The 18,659-nt window shown below is 40.7% G+C and overlaps 1 protein-coding gene across 1 annotated transcript in view; it reads right to left on the bottom strand.

Moving 5' to 3' along the window:
• The window catches only part of pex5la (peroxisomal biogenesis factor 5-like a), a 44,388-nt gene extending 30,248 nt beyond the window's left edge, over positions 1-14,140 (bottom strand). Inside the window, exons 1-2 of the mRNA XM_071543646.1 lie at positions 14,027-14,140; positions 6,070-6,181 (exon numbers count right to left, since the gene is read on the bottom strand). Of these exons, the coding sequence (XP_071399747.1) occupies positions 6,070-6,181; positions 14,027-14,095 (181 nt within the window). The 5' untranslated portion in view covers positions 14,096-14,140. The remainder of the gene's footprint in view (positions 1-6,069; positions 6,182-14,026) is intronic.
• Between the last annotated feature and the right edge of the window lie 4,519 nt (positions 14,141-18,659).

Below are 18,659 nucleotides of genomic sequence, written 5' to 3' on the forward strand. Positions count from 1 at the left end.
GATCTTTGATCTACACATTTTCTGACACGGAGAGTTGAGCTGTCAAGGGTACTTAAGCTGTCACAGTGTTGCCTCCTGGGTAGACATTGAAAAAAAATTGGTACTGCTCTTTGCAGAGAATCTAAATATACTTCAGACTTGATGGCCACTGCACAGCCTGATAAGGATAAGGCGGCCCCTTCCCTTGAGGAGCTCCTGTTTGGTCAATTAAGCAATTCAATCCCAGGTTAGCAGACCAGCAAAGAAGGACAGAGCCTCCTGTCAAAGGGCTCAACCTTTTGTCCATGCTGAAGTCCTGCCACTTAACTGCTTCTTGGTTTTATCCTATGGAATAGTTTAAAATTTTGTGCTGCTAGTCCGGTTTCATTAAAACTAAGATAAGAGTGGTTCCGTTGGGTAATTTGTTATGAGAATTATAAGGCTTTAGTGGATAGCAGGGTAAGAAATTAACCTTTTTTTCCAGAGGGCATTTTTGCTCCCTTGATCTGATTTTTAGAGACATTTTGACAATTTTATTGAACTATGAAGTAATACATTTGCATTGCATATTCGCAATTAAACACTGAATTTGTACCGCAAAGACTTGTTTTGTTTTCAGTCATAATATCCCACACATCCCATGCTTTGTTCCCACCCATGGTGCCGCTTTCCTGTCTCTGCCCCCAACCACTTCATCTTCCACCCATCGATTGTTGAGGTTTTTTTTTTTTATATTAGTTGTTTTATTTTTGTTAACACAGTGGTTTGTGTGGAGTCAGCATTTTCTTGTACTCCTGGCTGCGTGTTGCCAACATTTTCTACTGCTTCAGGCAGTGTCCTCGATTTATTTCTGATAAAAGAAATGCTCCATCTTCCCTCCCCAGAAGGCACTGGAAAGAATTTCCCAGTCATGGGCTCCCATGAATCACATACAGAGGCCCACGGGGGACAGTAATCATATACACACGTGAATAGTGACAACTCAACAAAAAAAAAATGCGAACAGGGTGAAAATAAAAGGGTCCTGTTAATTACTGGGGGCATTTTTTTGCCCTCTGACCATGAATTTCAGAGGGCTTTTATGAAATTTCAAGGGCATTATTGCCCCGAGCCCTCGTTAATTTCTGACCCCATGGTGGAAACCATCATATCCCCTGAATCCCTACATCATACACTTCAACATTCTCAGTATTAAGCATGGGATCAATACAGAAAACACATGAAGAACTGTTAGCTGTTGGAATGGAATTGGTTGCTATATACTAACTGTTGTGATAATCAGGGAGCTAGTTAGTGATCGTTCTTGCTACACATGGGTAACTAAACAAGGTAACTGTGCATAAAAGCCACAATACTCTAGAAGACACTCTTTACTGTAATGATGGAGACTTTGTTGATGTGGCTAGGTAGAAGGTTCATAATCCCAGTAAAGAATGCCCTTGTCATTATTAATATATCTCTTTTTCAAGGAACCTACAAAGTTTTCTTCATCATTTCAAGGAGCCTTTTCCTTTTGGAGCAGCGTGTGCTCAAAAACTATCGACACATGACTGCATAATTGGAACGCTGCTGTTTTATGACAACCGACTGAGAGGATTTGTTGAATGAAATCTGTGGGTGATTAGAGAGTACGCTTGTCCTCCATGTCTTGTGCTCTTCAGATGATAAGTGCAATTACAAATCAAAGGAGACACACTCGTGGGGGATGGGGAAGGTGGCCTGAAGTATTAACATCAAAAGAAAAGACATGCTCTTGAAGAAAAGGCGATGATGTTAAAAATGTTTTGGCACCCTCGAGTCTGCTTGAAATGATGAGATTGGGAAGACAATTGAAGAGACAAATGAAGTCATCTAGATTCCTTCATCAACTGCATGTTTGATGTTTAAACCAGATGCTTATATACTCTCTGTATGCAGTGGATAATGAGTCCCCCTGTCATGGCCCTTGGATTGATAGTGAGCAAATTACTGTGTTCACTGAGCTGAAGATGGTGTTTGTAGCCTTCCTTATATTGTGCTTTATTACAGAGTGAACAATGGAGAGTAACGGGAAATACAGGGGCGTGAGAGAGGGGATGACATGCCACCAAAAGTTATAAACCCCTCAAAAGTCAAACTCCTTGTATTGTGAGTACATGGTATGTACTTTACCCTACTGAGTCACCAAGAAACCCTCAAAGGACTGTAATGGTGTTTTGATTGGATTCAAAAGTAACCTGATATTCAGACTGAATGGCCATTTTGTTACCACTCCATTATTCAGCCTGAGATTGCCTCCTAGTTTGCTGTTCTCTGTGTGGGGGGTTAATTTTCCCCAAACCAATCACTAGTGACTGACGTATGACACACTGATGCTGCAGCCAGTTAGCCTCTACATCCATGGTTGGCCAGCGGATTTACCAACTTTACCAAGAATGTCAGTCGATTTTGAGACAATAATTGGCTAAGGGGGTGATTTCAACAAATCTATTCTGCTGAAATGGCAATGAAAAACCGTTGCACGAACGGTTCAAACTTTAGTCCCACCCACAAAGCTGCTGATTGGGTCGATTGTTTCTCTGAACTAGTCTGCTATTTTCTGGGAAGACTACATTTACATTTTAGGTATTTAGCTTATAATGAGTGCAATAGAGTGCAAAGGTCAGGGCCATCGTGCGCTTACAGTATTCCTGTAACTATGGAACCATCATGTAGGAGCAAAAGTAATAACAGCTAAGAGAACAATAACAGCTAAGAAGAGAGATAGCAGAGAGATAGAGATGATTTTGAGAGCAACAGAGTGAGCAGAGGGAGGGAAAACATTTGGTGGGGAGGCGACGAGACGCCCTTCTTGAACAGATGAGTTTTCAGCCTACAATGGAAAATGGGGAGTGACTGATATCCTGACTGGAGTGGGAAGGACATTTCACCATCAGGGAGCCAAGAGGGAGAAGTGAGTTGAGAACAGGTGGAGCGATGACCAGGCGGGGGCAGGGAAGGTCGAGCTGGGCGTCCGGTATCGGCAGATCACAGAGCAGGTGCTGCCGTGTGAAAGGCTGGGAAACAGCCTGGAGGTACCAACCAGCCAAGATGTTCCCGCATGTTGCAGATTATTTCTCAGGATGTTGTTGCTACTCTATCTTGCATTAAATTACGATAGCAGACATGTGCTGAACAAATTGTCCTACAAATCAAAGAGTTTAGACATGTGATCTGTTGTGATAAAATTGCCTCGCCGTCTCTGTGATGCTTCTTCTCAACAAAGGCAACCCGCTGATTATGTTAATAGCATTTCGCTGCTGTTGGAAGAAAGCATTATATCTCCAGTTTAGTTATTTTTCATTTTCTTACTTGAACTGAACGTTTAAATAGCCACTTATGTGTTGAGTGTGTTTCATAACTCCAAATGCCCATGAAACCCATTCAAAGCCTTTTGTAGAATTTCAAAAAACCTTATTAATCTGAAAATAGCACTTTTTATAAGATTGTTTTTAAGAAAAGATTTGTCTCTTACATCAATGATTAGGACATTACTGTAGTAGGACATTTTGCTCTCAGTGGGAGGTTAAATCAGTTTGAGGTTTTGCATCCTTACTCTCTTTCTCAAGGCAGTCAATGACCTTCAGTCATCTAAATGACACTTTGAATTTGAATAATCCCAAGTCTTTAAGTGTGAAGGAACAGTGGGACATCAAACAATTTCTGAGTTCAGCAAAGAAAAACAGGCCTGAATTGTGCTTTGTCTCAGATTTTACTTATTGCACCAGACACACCAATACAAGATTACTCAGGCATTAATTGTTGACAACAATGAAGAAATGTACTTAAAGTAAACTTGATCAATTTGATAGATAATCAAGAAACACATTATCTACTGTATGGGTGCATGTAATCCTGCACAAAGTTATGCAAGTCTTACATGGTTCACATGGTTTGAGCTGTTCATAATCACACCTGGTTGATGTGTACAATGAGGATTTTGGTTTATCCCAAACCTAAAGTCCACTGATGGCGAGGACAAAGAAGCCATCTTTGACCTCACCATCAGTGGACTTTTCTGTTTTTCATGTCTTTCTGTTGAGGATTGCCTTTAAATGTCTTGCATCTTTACAACGACGCACAAAGACTGAAACTGTAGACAGAGTTGGATCATTCTGTGTCCTGTCCTGTGCAGCATTTCCATCCTGTGTAGTTTAGTGTCTTGTCCTGTATAATGAAGGTCTTGTACCACTGGGTGGCTACAGTGTCCTGCTCTGTCCTGTGTCCTTTGTGTGTCATGGCTCTTGTCATGTCAATGTATTCCTGTAAATTTGTCACATGACCAATTTAAATATATATGCAGTACATATACATATATATATATTATTTAGTGTATCTGCTCATTGGCATTAAGAGCTGGAGCAGGCAGTGTGAGAGACAGAGCTGAGAGTTTCCCACAACATCCCCTGATAGCTTGTCCGGCTGATGCAGCACCTGTCGCCAGTTTGGAAAGGACACATGTTACCTTGAATAACACAGAGGGGATGCCGGCTGTGCGATCTGGCTCTGCAAATCATCATTCAAAAGGTCCAGCTCAGTGATCAAGGCCCTCGCCATGTGGAAACACTGATAGCACTTGGCGCCTGTTAAAGTCAGCACATTTAAATGATTTCCTGGCATCCTCCTCCATGCGCCCTGGTAGCACCGTCTCCTTTGATGATGCCTTTAAACCTGAGCGCATAAATGGCAGGACACATCTTGATTGCTTGGTAACACTGATTTTAATACCACTCCAATTGTTCAGAGGCCAATCAACAATGTTGCACAGTGTCGTTAATTTCCTTCAAGTTATTGTAACTCAGTAGGGAAAGGGAAAGGATCGTTATATTTTGTATAATGCCTGGTGAATTGTATCATGTATGTCATTACCTTTGAAAAACTTGATAAAGAGAATAAAAAAAGGTAGATATTCAGACTTGGTGTTACCAATGAAAACAAAACATGCAAGAAGAATCACCCAAAATCATGGCTTTGAGCTTTTGGTTGCTAGGTTTGAGTCTGAAGTCTCTATTGTCACTCTGTTGTTGAAATAAAAATGTACTCTGTGATATCTGACAAGGACACTGAAAAAAACAACTCAGCCTATTTGATGTCTTAGGGGTATATTCGTAGATATCTTGTTTCAAGTCATGAAACTGATGGGAGCACTAGACAAAATACATGGTTTCAGGAGCATACAAACCGATAAAGTGAAAGTGAACATGCCTTGATTTACTTATTCATCACCGCAAATGAGCATCTTGCAGGAGGATGTGTGTAACTCCAGGATGAAACTGACGACTTAAGAACCGCTGTGTGGAGCTTAAGTCAAAGTCTGGATTGGCCCCTACAGTATGCGATCAATCTAATTATACAGTGTAGTTTCAGCCAATCAGTCAGATTTGTCAAAGATGTGCTCCAGCCATGCTGTAAATTCCAATAAAGTACAGTCAGCCATGCATTACTAGGCTATTCCCTTATGTTTATGGTCTATGATGTATACCTCTTTGAACAAAACATCAGACAACTCACGTGTTGGTAACTGTTTTATAAAAGCCGTAACAGCCCTGAGGATGTTCTTTACTGTGATCACGGGTGTGATGCTGATGTAATAGAGACGAAACACAGCTGAGTAAAAAACACCCTCTCAGGTATTATTGCTATAGTTAATAAACACATGTTGTTAACATGTGGTAGGTGTCATTCAAGTCCCTTACATGTTGATGACCTCGATTTTACACGCTACAGTGTTATTGTGCATTTGTAATCTTTATTATGCATTTGACACACAGCTAATGAAGGGCAGCAGGGCGACTCCAGGCTATAAATGCACTCTGACCCTCTGGTGAAATACATGCTTGTGTGATTCAGAGGGATTTGCAAAAAGAAAAAAAAATCCTAATTATGTTGTGTGTAATATGCAATATGCAAATTCAAGTGCTCTAAAAACACCAAGGAAATGTCTTCAAATATGTTCCTGCTGGAGCATGTTTCCTTTTATCACATATGATGCAAAACCTCCATCATGTCTGTCAAATGCATTTTGCAGAGTATGTCACTTATGGGAGACAGGCAGAAAGCGCAGTACTGTACCAGCTGTGTTGGACGTCACCGGGCGAGAAACCCCATCGCACTTGGTCTCGCAGAGGAAATCGTCGATGGAGGGGCTTAGAAGCGGGCGGCTTTCTTGTTGCTCACTCACCAGCTGCAAGGGCAAGCAGACGGGATAGCTCAGACTCAGACGCAAAGACCCTCTCACCCTCTCATGATAACATCAAGAACATGGTATGACAACAAAGTGAAGTTTAGCCCTCTGGTCCTTTGATTCAGAGGATCCCTATACTGACAAATCACTGTATCACAAAAGGGTTCGGTCATTTTCAACACATCTGTTCGGAGGGAAAACACACATCCCAGGTTTTCAGCAGCACATATTAGCACGGCGTGACGCAGATACATTGAAAAGTAATTCAAATGTGTGTTGTTCCAAACTAGACGCACAGATGTTGAAAATGACGTCGCCTTTTTATGAGTTTCAACTGTAGTTTGTGTTCATCGTGTTGTTCAAAAGAGTTTGCACCGCAGTTGTGTGTGTTGTGTGTTTTTATAAAGAGCATACAGAAACTTATCTTGAATCTTATTTGACTGAAACATTTTTGTCCCTAAACTCTTTTTTGACCCTCCTCAAAGCACTCTACCATTTTACATGACTAGATTACATCATTTGTTATTATTGGTTTTGGATTATTGGTATTGTCTCCTCACTGTGTGTTCAGGCCACTATAAACCACATTGTTATATGACTCTCTGGTGGCTGATTTTAACTAACTGATTGCTAGTTGTAGTGCCAATGATATTCATGTGATAGGCGAGGCATATGGCAATGCTAGTATGTGATAGCAAACTTTTCTGTGCAGCTCTTCTGACAGACCACAACTGTGGTCAACATCATGATGTTTCTGTCGGTCGTAGAAAATGAACAGACTTTCAGCCACTGGTTTCTGGAACTGATGGCAGGATCATCCTCATCATAAATTCAGGTCCAGATGAGCTGGGCCGAGGGAGACTCGGTGGATGTGTCCCAAACAATAATTGCTAAACCATTAGTGCTTATCTCACTTTCCAAACCGTGCAAATGTTAATCACCTTGCCTGCGATGCATCCATCTGTAGGCTTGCCCACACAGCTGTAGCATAAGTTGCATCCAATTCATTATTGGTAGCCTGAAGCCTCTGCTCCAGGTGCAACTGGCCCCTATTTACCAACCTATGCTCCACGATTTGGAGATGGGCTAAAAACCTCTGTTTTGTCCCACAGAAAGGGTAAGCCATCATTGTCGTCGGCTTGTGCGGTGTGTACATAATGCTGGAGGAGAGGAAACATGACATTTGCCATCGTTGCTCTCCGGGGCAGCGCTCGCAAGCAGAATTTTAATGAAGGTGCTAAAAAATTAATTACCAACCATGGAATGAGATTGCATACAACCTGCCATATGCTTGATATGAAAGGTGCTGAATGGGGGTTTCATAGCATGTCTGTGCTGTATGTACCCAGGCTCAGCTCTAAAAATAACATGTGTCCAGCTGTGTCCACCCAGAATTAGACTGCCGTGTCTCATTAGCTGTTTAAGATAAATTAAAAACAAAAACTAATTGTAATTCATGATGAGCTCGACATCATGAATGACAAAATTAGAACATATTTTGGATTACGGAAAAGTTCCATCACTTGTCAGTTTTTCATGATGTTCAAAGAGCTCAAAGAGCTGAGTGAAGTGAGGAAAGCGACGCATCTTTCAGAAGACGATGAAAACTAGATTGGAAAAGTGATTTTCACGCTTGCTGCAATAAAAAAAAGAGGCAAAGATAATCAGTGTCAAAGCGTGATCAAAGTTTAGTCACAATGTTGACTTTTTCAGCAAACAGAAAAACTTTGACAAAGTAAGGAGGGTCGTTACGTTGTCGACGGAGAGCTCGTGCTGCGCCCCAAGAACGCTGACCCAGCACAGGTAATTGGGGTTTTTTGAGGGTTTGTGCTGCTGGTGTCGGAATAACGCTTTGGTTCATGGGAAGTCTCACAGCGTGAAGTGACCTGATTTCACCCTCTGACGCTCCTACAGTCGCTCCATGCATTTCACTGACTTTCCAACCGCACTAACAAATCACAGAATGAGAATCGGTAGGCGTAGACTAGTTGTTAAAGGTCAGATTTAATTAGTGATTTACAGTCTGTGCTTGTTTGAGGACAGTGTAATTTAGTGTAACTGAGTGTTGAGCCATCACTGACTCAGATACAATTGTTGGTGTTATGAAAGAATTGGATGCCTTGCTTCATCTCAGCCTCAAAACCCCATAAAACCAATCTTCCTGCTGAACTGCCAGACAAAGATTGGCCTTTAATGAAAGAAGTGAATCATCGCAAAGGTCTTTTCGAGCTTCTGCTTATTTAATTAGATTATTTCTACCCATATTCAATTAAAACACCGCCTAATTTCTGGCACAAAAAAAAAAAAGAAGCTTGCTGACATTAATGGGAATTATTAAAGCGACACACCCGATCCTGGCAAGGAGAGGAGATGATTCAGAGGAACTGAACTGAGGAGGAAACCAGTTCATCCACCCCACTGTTATTACTTATTACTTATTAATCACAGCACGACCCTGTTCATATTTTCATTTAACTTTTAAGATATAATCCATGATTTCTTTGGCCATCCAAATTTTGGGAATGTACATTCTTGAAGAGATTGCCTTGTATTTAGAAAATAAGATTTCCAAACATTTATAACCTGTCATAACTCAAAATACAGGTCTGTTTTACTCATAGTAAATAATAAAGGTATATCTGTTTCCCAGAGTTACTATAGTTTTAGATTTTCCATTCATTTTTAGTTTAAGTGTTTTGTTGTGTAATACAAACAATAAATCAGAAATTATTTGAAAAATTTGTTTACATTATTTACATGGAGGTCTAACAATTTGGTCTAAATATCAGTCCAAAATTCAGTCTTTTTTACCCAGCACATAAACAAAAGGGTAAGGTAAGTTTTCACGTATAATTTTATTTTATATTAGTTTTAAAGTACTGTACATAAAATAGTTTTGGTTCAGTTTTAGTTTATTCACAAAGTAAACTTTTTATTTTTATTTTTATTTTTATTTTTATTTCAGTTTATTTTAGTTTTAGTTTTTGATACTAACCTTACTATTGCCTTGGTTTTATTTATTGCACATTACTATGTCCCTAAAAAGGGATTAACGATACATTTCAGGTTAATGAACCGTAATGAAGGTAAATTTACATTACCAGAGGTTTCAACAGGGGGCGCCATATTGAAATCACAGACAAAGCTAAAATGGAAAATCACTGGCAGTGCAGAAGTTCTGTGTTTGGGGGATGCAGCACTGTGTTACTGCTAACACTACAGGTCATTCAGTTGTTATTCCTGTAATAATAAATGAGTTCTTGTGGGGCGCTGCCTCGAGCGCTACAGGAGGCACACAGTGTTACTGTACATCAGTAGTAAGTCCATGATGAAATCAAGTGCAAACCTTACAAATATTAAAATTACCTTAACTCAGTGTTGGCTACTGGTTAATGTTTTCCTGTACTGAGAGGTAACGCAGAATGTCCTGCATTTCTGCAATTTTACATTAAATTATAGTTTATGATAAAAACAGAAATTCTACTCTGTTATTGCTTGATTCTGTATTCAACTCCACTTCATTTTTCTGTCTCTCATGTCTTTGAAATTTGGATTTGGATTGATTCATTGACTGTTTAAATAACCAATATAGTGAATTAATACATGAATTAATGTCTTCTAACCTCAAATATGGATATTGTGGGAGTATACACTAGCTGATGCTCATCATATCAGATGAAAGCAGTATAAATCCACAGTGTAGACTGTAAAAAGCCTTTGGAGACATGGGGCCAGAGGACTGGAAGGGGAAAATCTCTTGACAATGTAAATTACATTCATAAATGCAAAAAATGATAAACAGCAGTGTCTGAGAGGATGATAACCAGTGAAACATCTGTCTGTGAATAACTGATTTTTGTTATGTTTGCAAAGCATCTATCTTGGACATTCATGAGTTACGGTTTGCATTAAACGGTTGTTTCACATTGTGAAATCCCCTGCACTCAGTGTGAAAATCCCCATAAAGATAGATGCCCTTGAATTCCTCCAATCTTTTCAGCATTAAATAAAACAAATAGTATCTGGATGCAGGCTAAAGCCTTTCCCTGCAGAGTCATGCTTTTTGATGTTGTGGCTGATTGACTTAAGGTCAGTACGGTCAAAGGAGCTGCTGTTAAATGCACTGATAGGGATATTTAGAGCATACAATGATCCTGAAGTGATGAATTTGATTTAGTAAATAGTGTTGAGCTCTACTCTGCCTCGTCTGGACCTAAAATATTGAGATATGATGACAGAATAATGGCTAAGAGCCACGCTGAGTCATGTTCACCGCTAAAACCTGCCAGCATTAGCATATTGTCACAAAATACTACATGTTGTTTAGTGAGAAAAATATCGTTTTGTATTTCAAGCTTCTTTTCAGTTCAGAAAGTACAGTGCACTGACAGTTTGGAGAGGATCGGCCTGAAAGGGAAGTGACAAACACTCAGCTCCAGTGAGAGGATCAAGGTCATGGTTGTTCATCACAGCTGGCAGGCGGCTGATGGAAGACCTTGTGCTATTTGCATTGAACACTTCATAAACGATCCTTGTGCATGTTCTTCAAAGCACTTCCTGTAATTGCCATGGGGGCCAATTCTAAATAATGATCTTGGTTTTCAAACGATGATAGAGACCTGCGCATTTTCTCCTACTAATCACCCAGGAAACGGGTACGGAGGATCTACCACAATTATGTGTGGCGAGGCACCCGGGCGCTGTTCCCAGCAGGTAGCATGCCAACGCCAATTATAGGTTCACTGTTCCTCCTGGAAGGATAAACCCAGGAGAGACGCTTTCTGAGCATTTTGTCCTTCATTACTCTCTCTACAACGAGGTTACCTTTTCCCCTTCCTACCTTTGTCCTCCCCTCGCACCCCTCACCCTCGCGCTCCCTCCCTTTTTTTCTCGCTCCTCTCCTCTGCAGAAGCACATTGCCATTTTGTTTACAAGTGTTTTCGGAATAATCCAGAAAATTATGTAATGGAAAACTTCAGCTAATTGTGCCGCCTGGGCTTGACTCCAAGAGATCTCTCAGATGTTGCTGTCAAGGGAACTGTGTACCAGTTAAGCTCATAAGAGTCTGGAGGGCGGGGGGGGGGGGGGGGGGAGGAGAAGAGGGAGGAGGGAGGAGGGAGGAGGGAAGGGGATAGGAAACACTACAAGAAGGGGAATATGTGTATAAAACTGAGAGCGGAGAACAGAGAATTGCGTCAGTTGTTGGATAATGGAGTACCTGAAGGTTATGTGAGGGACGGTTGTCTTTGATTTTGGGATGTTTTATTTAAAGAACCATCACTGCTGAGATCTTATGAGAAGTTCTTATGTGACTGTGCTATGTTGAGACGGGGGGTGACATCACAGTTGACCCCCGGGCACCACTGCATTTTAATTTTAATTTTTGTTTTTTCAGTTAAAGTTGGTGATTTCTAAGAATCTTTGTGAGGCTGATATTGCAGCATCCTGTTTATTCATTGCCAGTGTGTCTAAGCTGCTATCGTGGGTATTTTATTAAAGTATATATAGTGTTACAGTATTTTATGATTCAACGTAATGGCATAACGTGATTTGCCCATAGGCTGCAAAGTTAGAAATGAATTAATGAGAGGTAGTGCAGATCAAATTTCCTACTGTTTTGTATTAGTTTCAATTTATTTGGACAATAACCAATTTCTCATACTGTTTGTGAAAAGTAATACTCAGATATTGCCCCGAGTGAGCTTGGGCTTTATTAGCTTATCTACTGTAACTAACTTATGTGTTTTACAGTTTGTAATATAATGACGGTGCAGTTGGCGTTATCTGGGCTGCAAATCAGAGTCCAACAACACGTCACTTGCAGAAATTGTCTCAATGGTCATAGCACCAAAAAAGTCCATATGTGTGTTTGTGTTTCTCTGTGTGTGTGGGAGTTTGTGGAGCAAGGCTGGGAGTTTATTTTACTCTTATGGTTTTTGTTTATCCTAAGCCTGATAGGCCTGTGAATTTTGTTACATCTGACATAAAGTTTACAGCAAACTGACGAATAAAACGCTCAGTAGAAAGGTGATTATTATGGACATGACAATCTGGGAGCTTCACAAGGAAATGGTTTTAATTACACAGCATACTGAAGAGGAACTATGAGCACCTTAATTATTTGTTTCTAATGCTGCTACAAATTAAGAGCTTTACTTCGCAGCAATCAGTTCAGGCATAAAATATGCACCAGCTGCTCTCAGCCAAACAATGCTGGTTTGCAACAACAGCTCCCTGCCAGTGTGTGTGCATGCATGTTCATGCTGACATTATCTTTTTTTAAGGCTAATGTTATCTGGACTCAAATATGTAAAAAAGGACACATTTTAAGATTTCACATAGATTTAGTTTGCCTGTGTTATCAAAATGTAACCTGAACATTAGAAAATGTTATATTTCCCCACAAAGTCAGTGATTTGATCAGCGTACTCTTGACTCTATAAAGAATGAAAGGTTGAAGGTATCGGTATTTGCAGATGGTACAACGTTACAAACAGGGAACTATTGACCTATTGTCACTATGATATTGATTTATGTGACACTGCAGCATCTAAAGGGAATAGAGGTGCCGGGTAGCAGAACAGACCTTCAGGTTTAAGTGAGGTAAGCAGCTCTCCTCTCATACACACAAAGGTATCCTTGAATTTCTAAAGCTGTTGTTGTAAAGGCAAATTGTTCTTCACTGACCTTGCTGGAAGACAATGTGGAGGTACAACGATGTCTTATTTTATTTCTTAACGTCGTAGTGCTTTACACATCACAACACAATAAACTATGATTACAAAAAAAAATCAACTTTCCTTTGTTTTTGAGTAGACAAGTCATATCTTGTTAGCGTGAACTCAGCAGCTTCCGAATGTGTCAGCAAAATGTTGAGCTATAATTAAATCTCTGGAAACTCAGAGTGGAAGCATTATCTTTGGTTGTGGTGATTGTATGAGTGCCAATCAAATGCGACATTATATTAGGAAGTAACAACAAATGTAAGCAATTATTTTGGATAGTGACGTCAAACAAGTAGAAATGTTACAGGTTATAAAAACACAGACACAGATATACAGGAAGACACACAGGAGCACACATACAGAAGCAATCAAGCACAGAGCACAGAGGCAATAAAACTCATATTGGCATCTGGAGCGCCCATACCATCCATATAACACTTAAAAAGCAAAGAAGAACTGAAAAGCTCAGCAGCGGGTAAACACTATTTTGCTGCAGTATTTTCTACAGAAAGAGCTAGATCAATAGCCTATTGCCATGCTGCGAGGTATAGCATTTTGGAAATGCATACAAACTGTATTTGCGCCAAGGATTAGCTGCTTATGAGGTGTAAAAAGTTCACGAGGAATTAGGAATGGGAGAGGAAATTTGAGATGACCCTCTGAGGACTGGATAATCCCTCCATGTTTACTAAATGCACAGTAAATGTTAACTGGAAAAGTGAGATGAATCTTGAAAGATGAAAAATATGTGTGTAATTTCAGCAATTTCACTCTTGTTATAATTGTGAGAGACATTGGGCAGTCTCACTTGCTGTACTTCAATAGATCATATGTATTTGAAATTGTAAACTATTTGTGTCAATGCATTTGTACAGTAGGAGAGTTTTATACCCCATAGAGCAGCTGAAAATGAAATAAAATCACCATTGTTGCTTCTTTACCTTTGTTAGATACGACAGTCATAAGACAGAAGGATTGAGTTAGTAGACAGTGGAGGTCAGATATAAGATACTCAAAGCGTTGCTATTTATTTCAGTATGACCAACACAGGAAGAGGTTCCACTTGGAGGCGGTGGGGGGAGAGGAGGGAGGGGGGGGTTTCTGCAATGGATCTGCCCACCTTGGTAGTCACCGTGAGGAGGGGCTTCCCTTCTGATGACGCCTTACTTGGTATCTCCTTCAGGACCATGGCAACAGTCTTATCTGCGGCCCTAGAGTCTTTCCCCTACAACAGTGAAATCAACAATGACTTGCGTCAGGACAATTGGACAACTCAGTGCTTTGCCCCAGTCCAGGGCATCTTACATAAAAGACTTTACTTTATGATGATGACACTATGGAAATACTATGTGGAGCTATCTAAGGTAACACAACATCGACTGAAGACATTTCCACAAGACTATGGCGATGAAGAGGGGGGTCACTGCACGATGTAGGGGGTTCGTTGTACACAATGATGAGCATGGTCGTCCATAACAGTATTCTCCCACACTATAAGGTTTGACGACAGAATATTATGCACAGCTCATTACACAGATCCAGTAATTGATCTCATTGGTAAGAACTATTTGCATGGCAGATGAGGGACAGCTGCCAAAAGGGAAATATCACTGTTGTCAGGTGAAAACCTCTCATCTCAAGTGTTGGGGACTTTAAAGCTGCACTGTGCAACTTTTCATGTTGAGAGCTTCAAATGGCAGCAAGAGGTAACTATTTGACAAATTTTAACTTCAATACCCAGAAAACCTGTAAGGTAACGTCAGTAAACTGCACACAGTCCGCTCATGTTTACCAACCCAGCTGGTCTGTGATGCTTTATACCAAAGGAACAAGAGAGGCAGAAGATCTAATGTTGGTGAGTCCAGCTTTCTCTGGACGGAGCGCTGCTCACTGCTGTTTAGGCGATTGTTTGTATTTCACTCTTAAGTTTCGATTCAGCACTTATCGCTTCCTGTGGGTGGAGAAGATTTCCTGCCAGTGACCATACCCGACAGCAGACTTTGATTTGGACCAATAGAATGAATGTACAGCATCTAAATTGAGGAGGATGTGATGCTCTACTCTGTTGCAGCCCCACTGTGTGATTTAGGCTGATAAGACAGGTGTATTTCTACATAAAAATCTTGCCTATAGTGAACTTGAATTTTGGTGTTTTTACTTGAATCAAAGGGTTACATGGAGAATATTTAATGAAACTTTGTTTCTGAAATCCTTTTTCAGAAAAGAAAGGTTGCTTTTCTAAATTTCTGAAAAGTTGATGTTTTGTAGATACAAAGCCTTTAGCCAACAGCAGTGATATGATCACGATGGAAAGTTACATTCACTCTGCAACGTGACCTTCAGCATACTATACTAACTTCCCCCGCACAAACAAACACACACACACACACACACACACACACACACACACACACACACAAACTCCCCATCTACCACCCACATCCCCCCTCCTGGGAAGAAGACTGTCTAGAGCTTTGCTGATAACTACCAAGGCCACATTACATAAGAGGTCAAATTGATTTCACAAGCCTATTGTCATCCTTTTCTCCCCACGATATCGCTGAAGCCGAACCGCAGAAACCTTCAGACATCTGACAAAAGGATCACCAATGACTTTCCCACAGATCAGACGTCATTTCTTGGTCACATCATGCCTGTTGCCACGGTGGGAGAAATGTTGAGAAAATAGACTACATTATGAGTTATTCATCCATGAAAGAGGCACGAAATGTAGCAAGATGAACACTGTGACTGGAGAGTACATTTTGAATCATCTCAGCGAAGAGTTCAACCTCTTGCAATCAAGATTTCTCTGAAACAAAGCGCACACGAAGCGCACTGGAAGCCCCTCAGCTAGATCCGATTAGGGCTTTTCACATTTCCACATGCCAGCAAAACACATTAGGCATTTCCTCAACTGATTTTCCAGTTAGCTGTATCGTGTCACAAAATGCATGCGCATGGCTTCGAGGGTAACTTCCCCTAGAGAGTCTAATGCTCCTAATAGAGTCTGAAAAAACCACCTGCGGCCACACTCCAGCTAAATCTCGCTAAGATCCGAAAAAGCTCTTAACAAGCCCCAAAGCAATCTTTGGCTAATGATCTCTGAATGGCTGATGCGTCTTGAAAAATGCTGCAAGTTCCTGCCATGCCTTGTGTCCGGGTGTAGAGTGATTGATTGGGATTGTGGATGCTGTCAGGGATATCTCACGCTCGGCACACAGTCGGTTTGTATTGGCTTACAGTCTGGGCCGGCCTGCGCTGCCGTTTTCTTCCAAGTTTTGTTTAACTGGCATCCGTTTTTCTTGGAATAATTTCAGATGCATTTGGCAGCAAAGTGTACAGTGTACAGAGAAACTTAATGACCCCCTTTGTGTTGTTTCACAACTTTCTGTTTTTATCACCAACAAATAACTGTCTGAAACCTTGACAATGAAGATAATTATGTACACACACACTTGGCTTTACAATGCTGGAAATAAGGAGGAGGGAGGCTTTTATCCGTTCTGTGTACAGTCTGCCGAAAGGGAAAAAAAAGTAATCAGTGTACAAGACAAGAGCTTGAATTATTCAGAGGAAAAGTTTTCGATGATAACATTTTTTAAGGACATACTATATGTCCTATTCTACTCCATATGTATGATTCCATAGAGTAATTATTCACTTATGACAATATGTGAATTATTTTATTATATCTGATAATGAATCACACCAGATATTCGTCAGTGTTGTCACAAATATTTTTTCTGGAGTTTCTGTCTCCTCCAAAATAATCTGATTTCAGTGTGTGAGCTGAATGAAATAACTGTAGCACATTTTCTTTTAAGTAATGTACTTCCCCGATTACAACAACAATTGAATGAAGATACATTCTCCGTGGGATCGTTCTGGCTTAGCAGGAAAAAAAACGAATTGTCTACAGTAGATGTGATTTACTGCAGCGCTATGCAAACAATGTAATCAAATGATTAGGTGTTGTTGGTGGCACGGTACATAAATGTGGCTGTTTGTTTCATCGCTCAGGAAATCCATTTACAATTCCCTGGCCATCGCAGCAAATTCATCACCCCAAACTAATACATTTACTTGAGATTGAATGTTTTGCTCAGGGACTCTTATGGGAGAGTGCACAAAAGCTTGGAAAATTACACAGCTGGTTGGAATAAAGCAGATGAAACGGTGGCAGTGACACAAGTCTGTTGTTTTTGTATATCTGTATAGGAAGAGTTTGTTTCCAAAACAAAGTGTGTATCCACTTTGGGAGAAAAAAACAATTACTTGAAGTTTATCTTACAGTATCTGTAAAATATAGAGTTAAAAGTGCATCCTCCAAATAATTAAGTTAACAGTGTGTTTTCATTTTGTACTATTAATCATTTTCGTTAGGGTGGTGTGACTTTTTTCAAATTATACAATATTTTGACATTTATAGTCTTCTTCTCTAGTCTTGTTTTGGTCACTACACTCATGATGATGTCTTACAGAGTTGTTTAATTAACCCAGCCATCTGACCTACACTAGTCAGATGAATTGTAGCGTTGTAGGAATCTAATAGTGCCTGGAAATTCTCATGTAAGTTTCGCTGAAAGTTTGGTCGCAACAAATTGACATATTTTCTGTGAATATGAAGCACTGATTTGACACATGGAGGACCGTAAAGTAGACTTCCTCTAGATAATTAATGTAAAAAAATAGATTCCACTGGGGAATACCTACCGCTCAAAATCATGTTGATCCGTTTTATATTGTTAAACAGTGGTGACATTTAAGTCTGCATTATATAACAGGATAGGTGGCTTCCCTACTAGTTTCTATTTAAGAGCCAGTCGGGAAAAAAGATATCCACCTACACAAAACACTGGTCATATGAAAAAAAACAAGGGTTCCACAGACAGATCTGCAAAAAAAATCAATTCCACCTTTGCTCCAGAATAGGCGTGCGTTTATCTCATCTCACATTACCATACATTAAAATTCAGGCATGAAGCTGAATACGGCTACAGGACAATCTATCGCTGAAAATAAGGCCGTGGCTATGACATCGACTCCTCTGTCTCTCTCTCTCTAGTGCTGGGAATGGTCAGAACCAGCGGGGGAGTCTGGCCACTTCACATACTATCCTTTGTATGTAATAGGTGTGTTACTAATGCAGTCTGGTGTTTGATGCGTCTCCCGGCGCTCCTGGCAGACCTCTCGCCTCTCACCTCTCGCATGTTTCCCTCCCGGCTTCAAAGGGAAGTCGAATGGCAGGATGGCTGGGATCTCTCTCTCTCTCTCTCTCTCTCTCTCTCTCTCTCTCTCTCTCTCTCTCTCTCTCTCTCTCTCTCTCTCTCTCTCTGTGTGTCTGCAGATGGAAAATTGTTCACGGTCTGGGATGAGCACATATCTGCAAATTATCCGCCACACTACCACGGCTTCTGACTCACAGGGAGTCGATGTGGAGAGGGGAGAAGAGTGGCGAGGTTAGAGCCACTTCCTGAGTGGGACTCACAGGGCTTGTATTAATGAATCCTGAGGAGCTGGATCCTCAGGACGGGGGGGACCAGGTCCGGCCAAAAGTTCAGGTACGGGGGCTTCATCTGAGACTCAGGCCTGCACAGGAGTCAGTGACCAGTGGGCAGCCCTGCACTGAGGTGACACACTCCTCTGTAAACACATTATGCACATTCACACAGAAACTCTCCAAGGGAAAGAGAATCATGCAGAGTCAGACGCGTCCAAACATACTGACAGTCACACACACACACACACAC

This window comes from Centroberyx affinis, unplaced genomic scaffold, assembly GCF_046629955.1.
Source record: "Centroberyx affinis isolate AG114_WGS23_722 - 3 ecotype Tasmania unplaced genomic scaffold, CSIRO-AGI_Caff_v1 ptg004359l_1, whole genome shotgun sequence".
NCBI classification, from domain to species: domain Eukaryota; kingdom Metazoa; phylum Chordata; class Actinopteri; order Beryciformes; family Berycidae; genus Centroberyx; species Centroberyx affinis.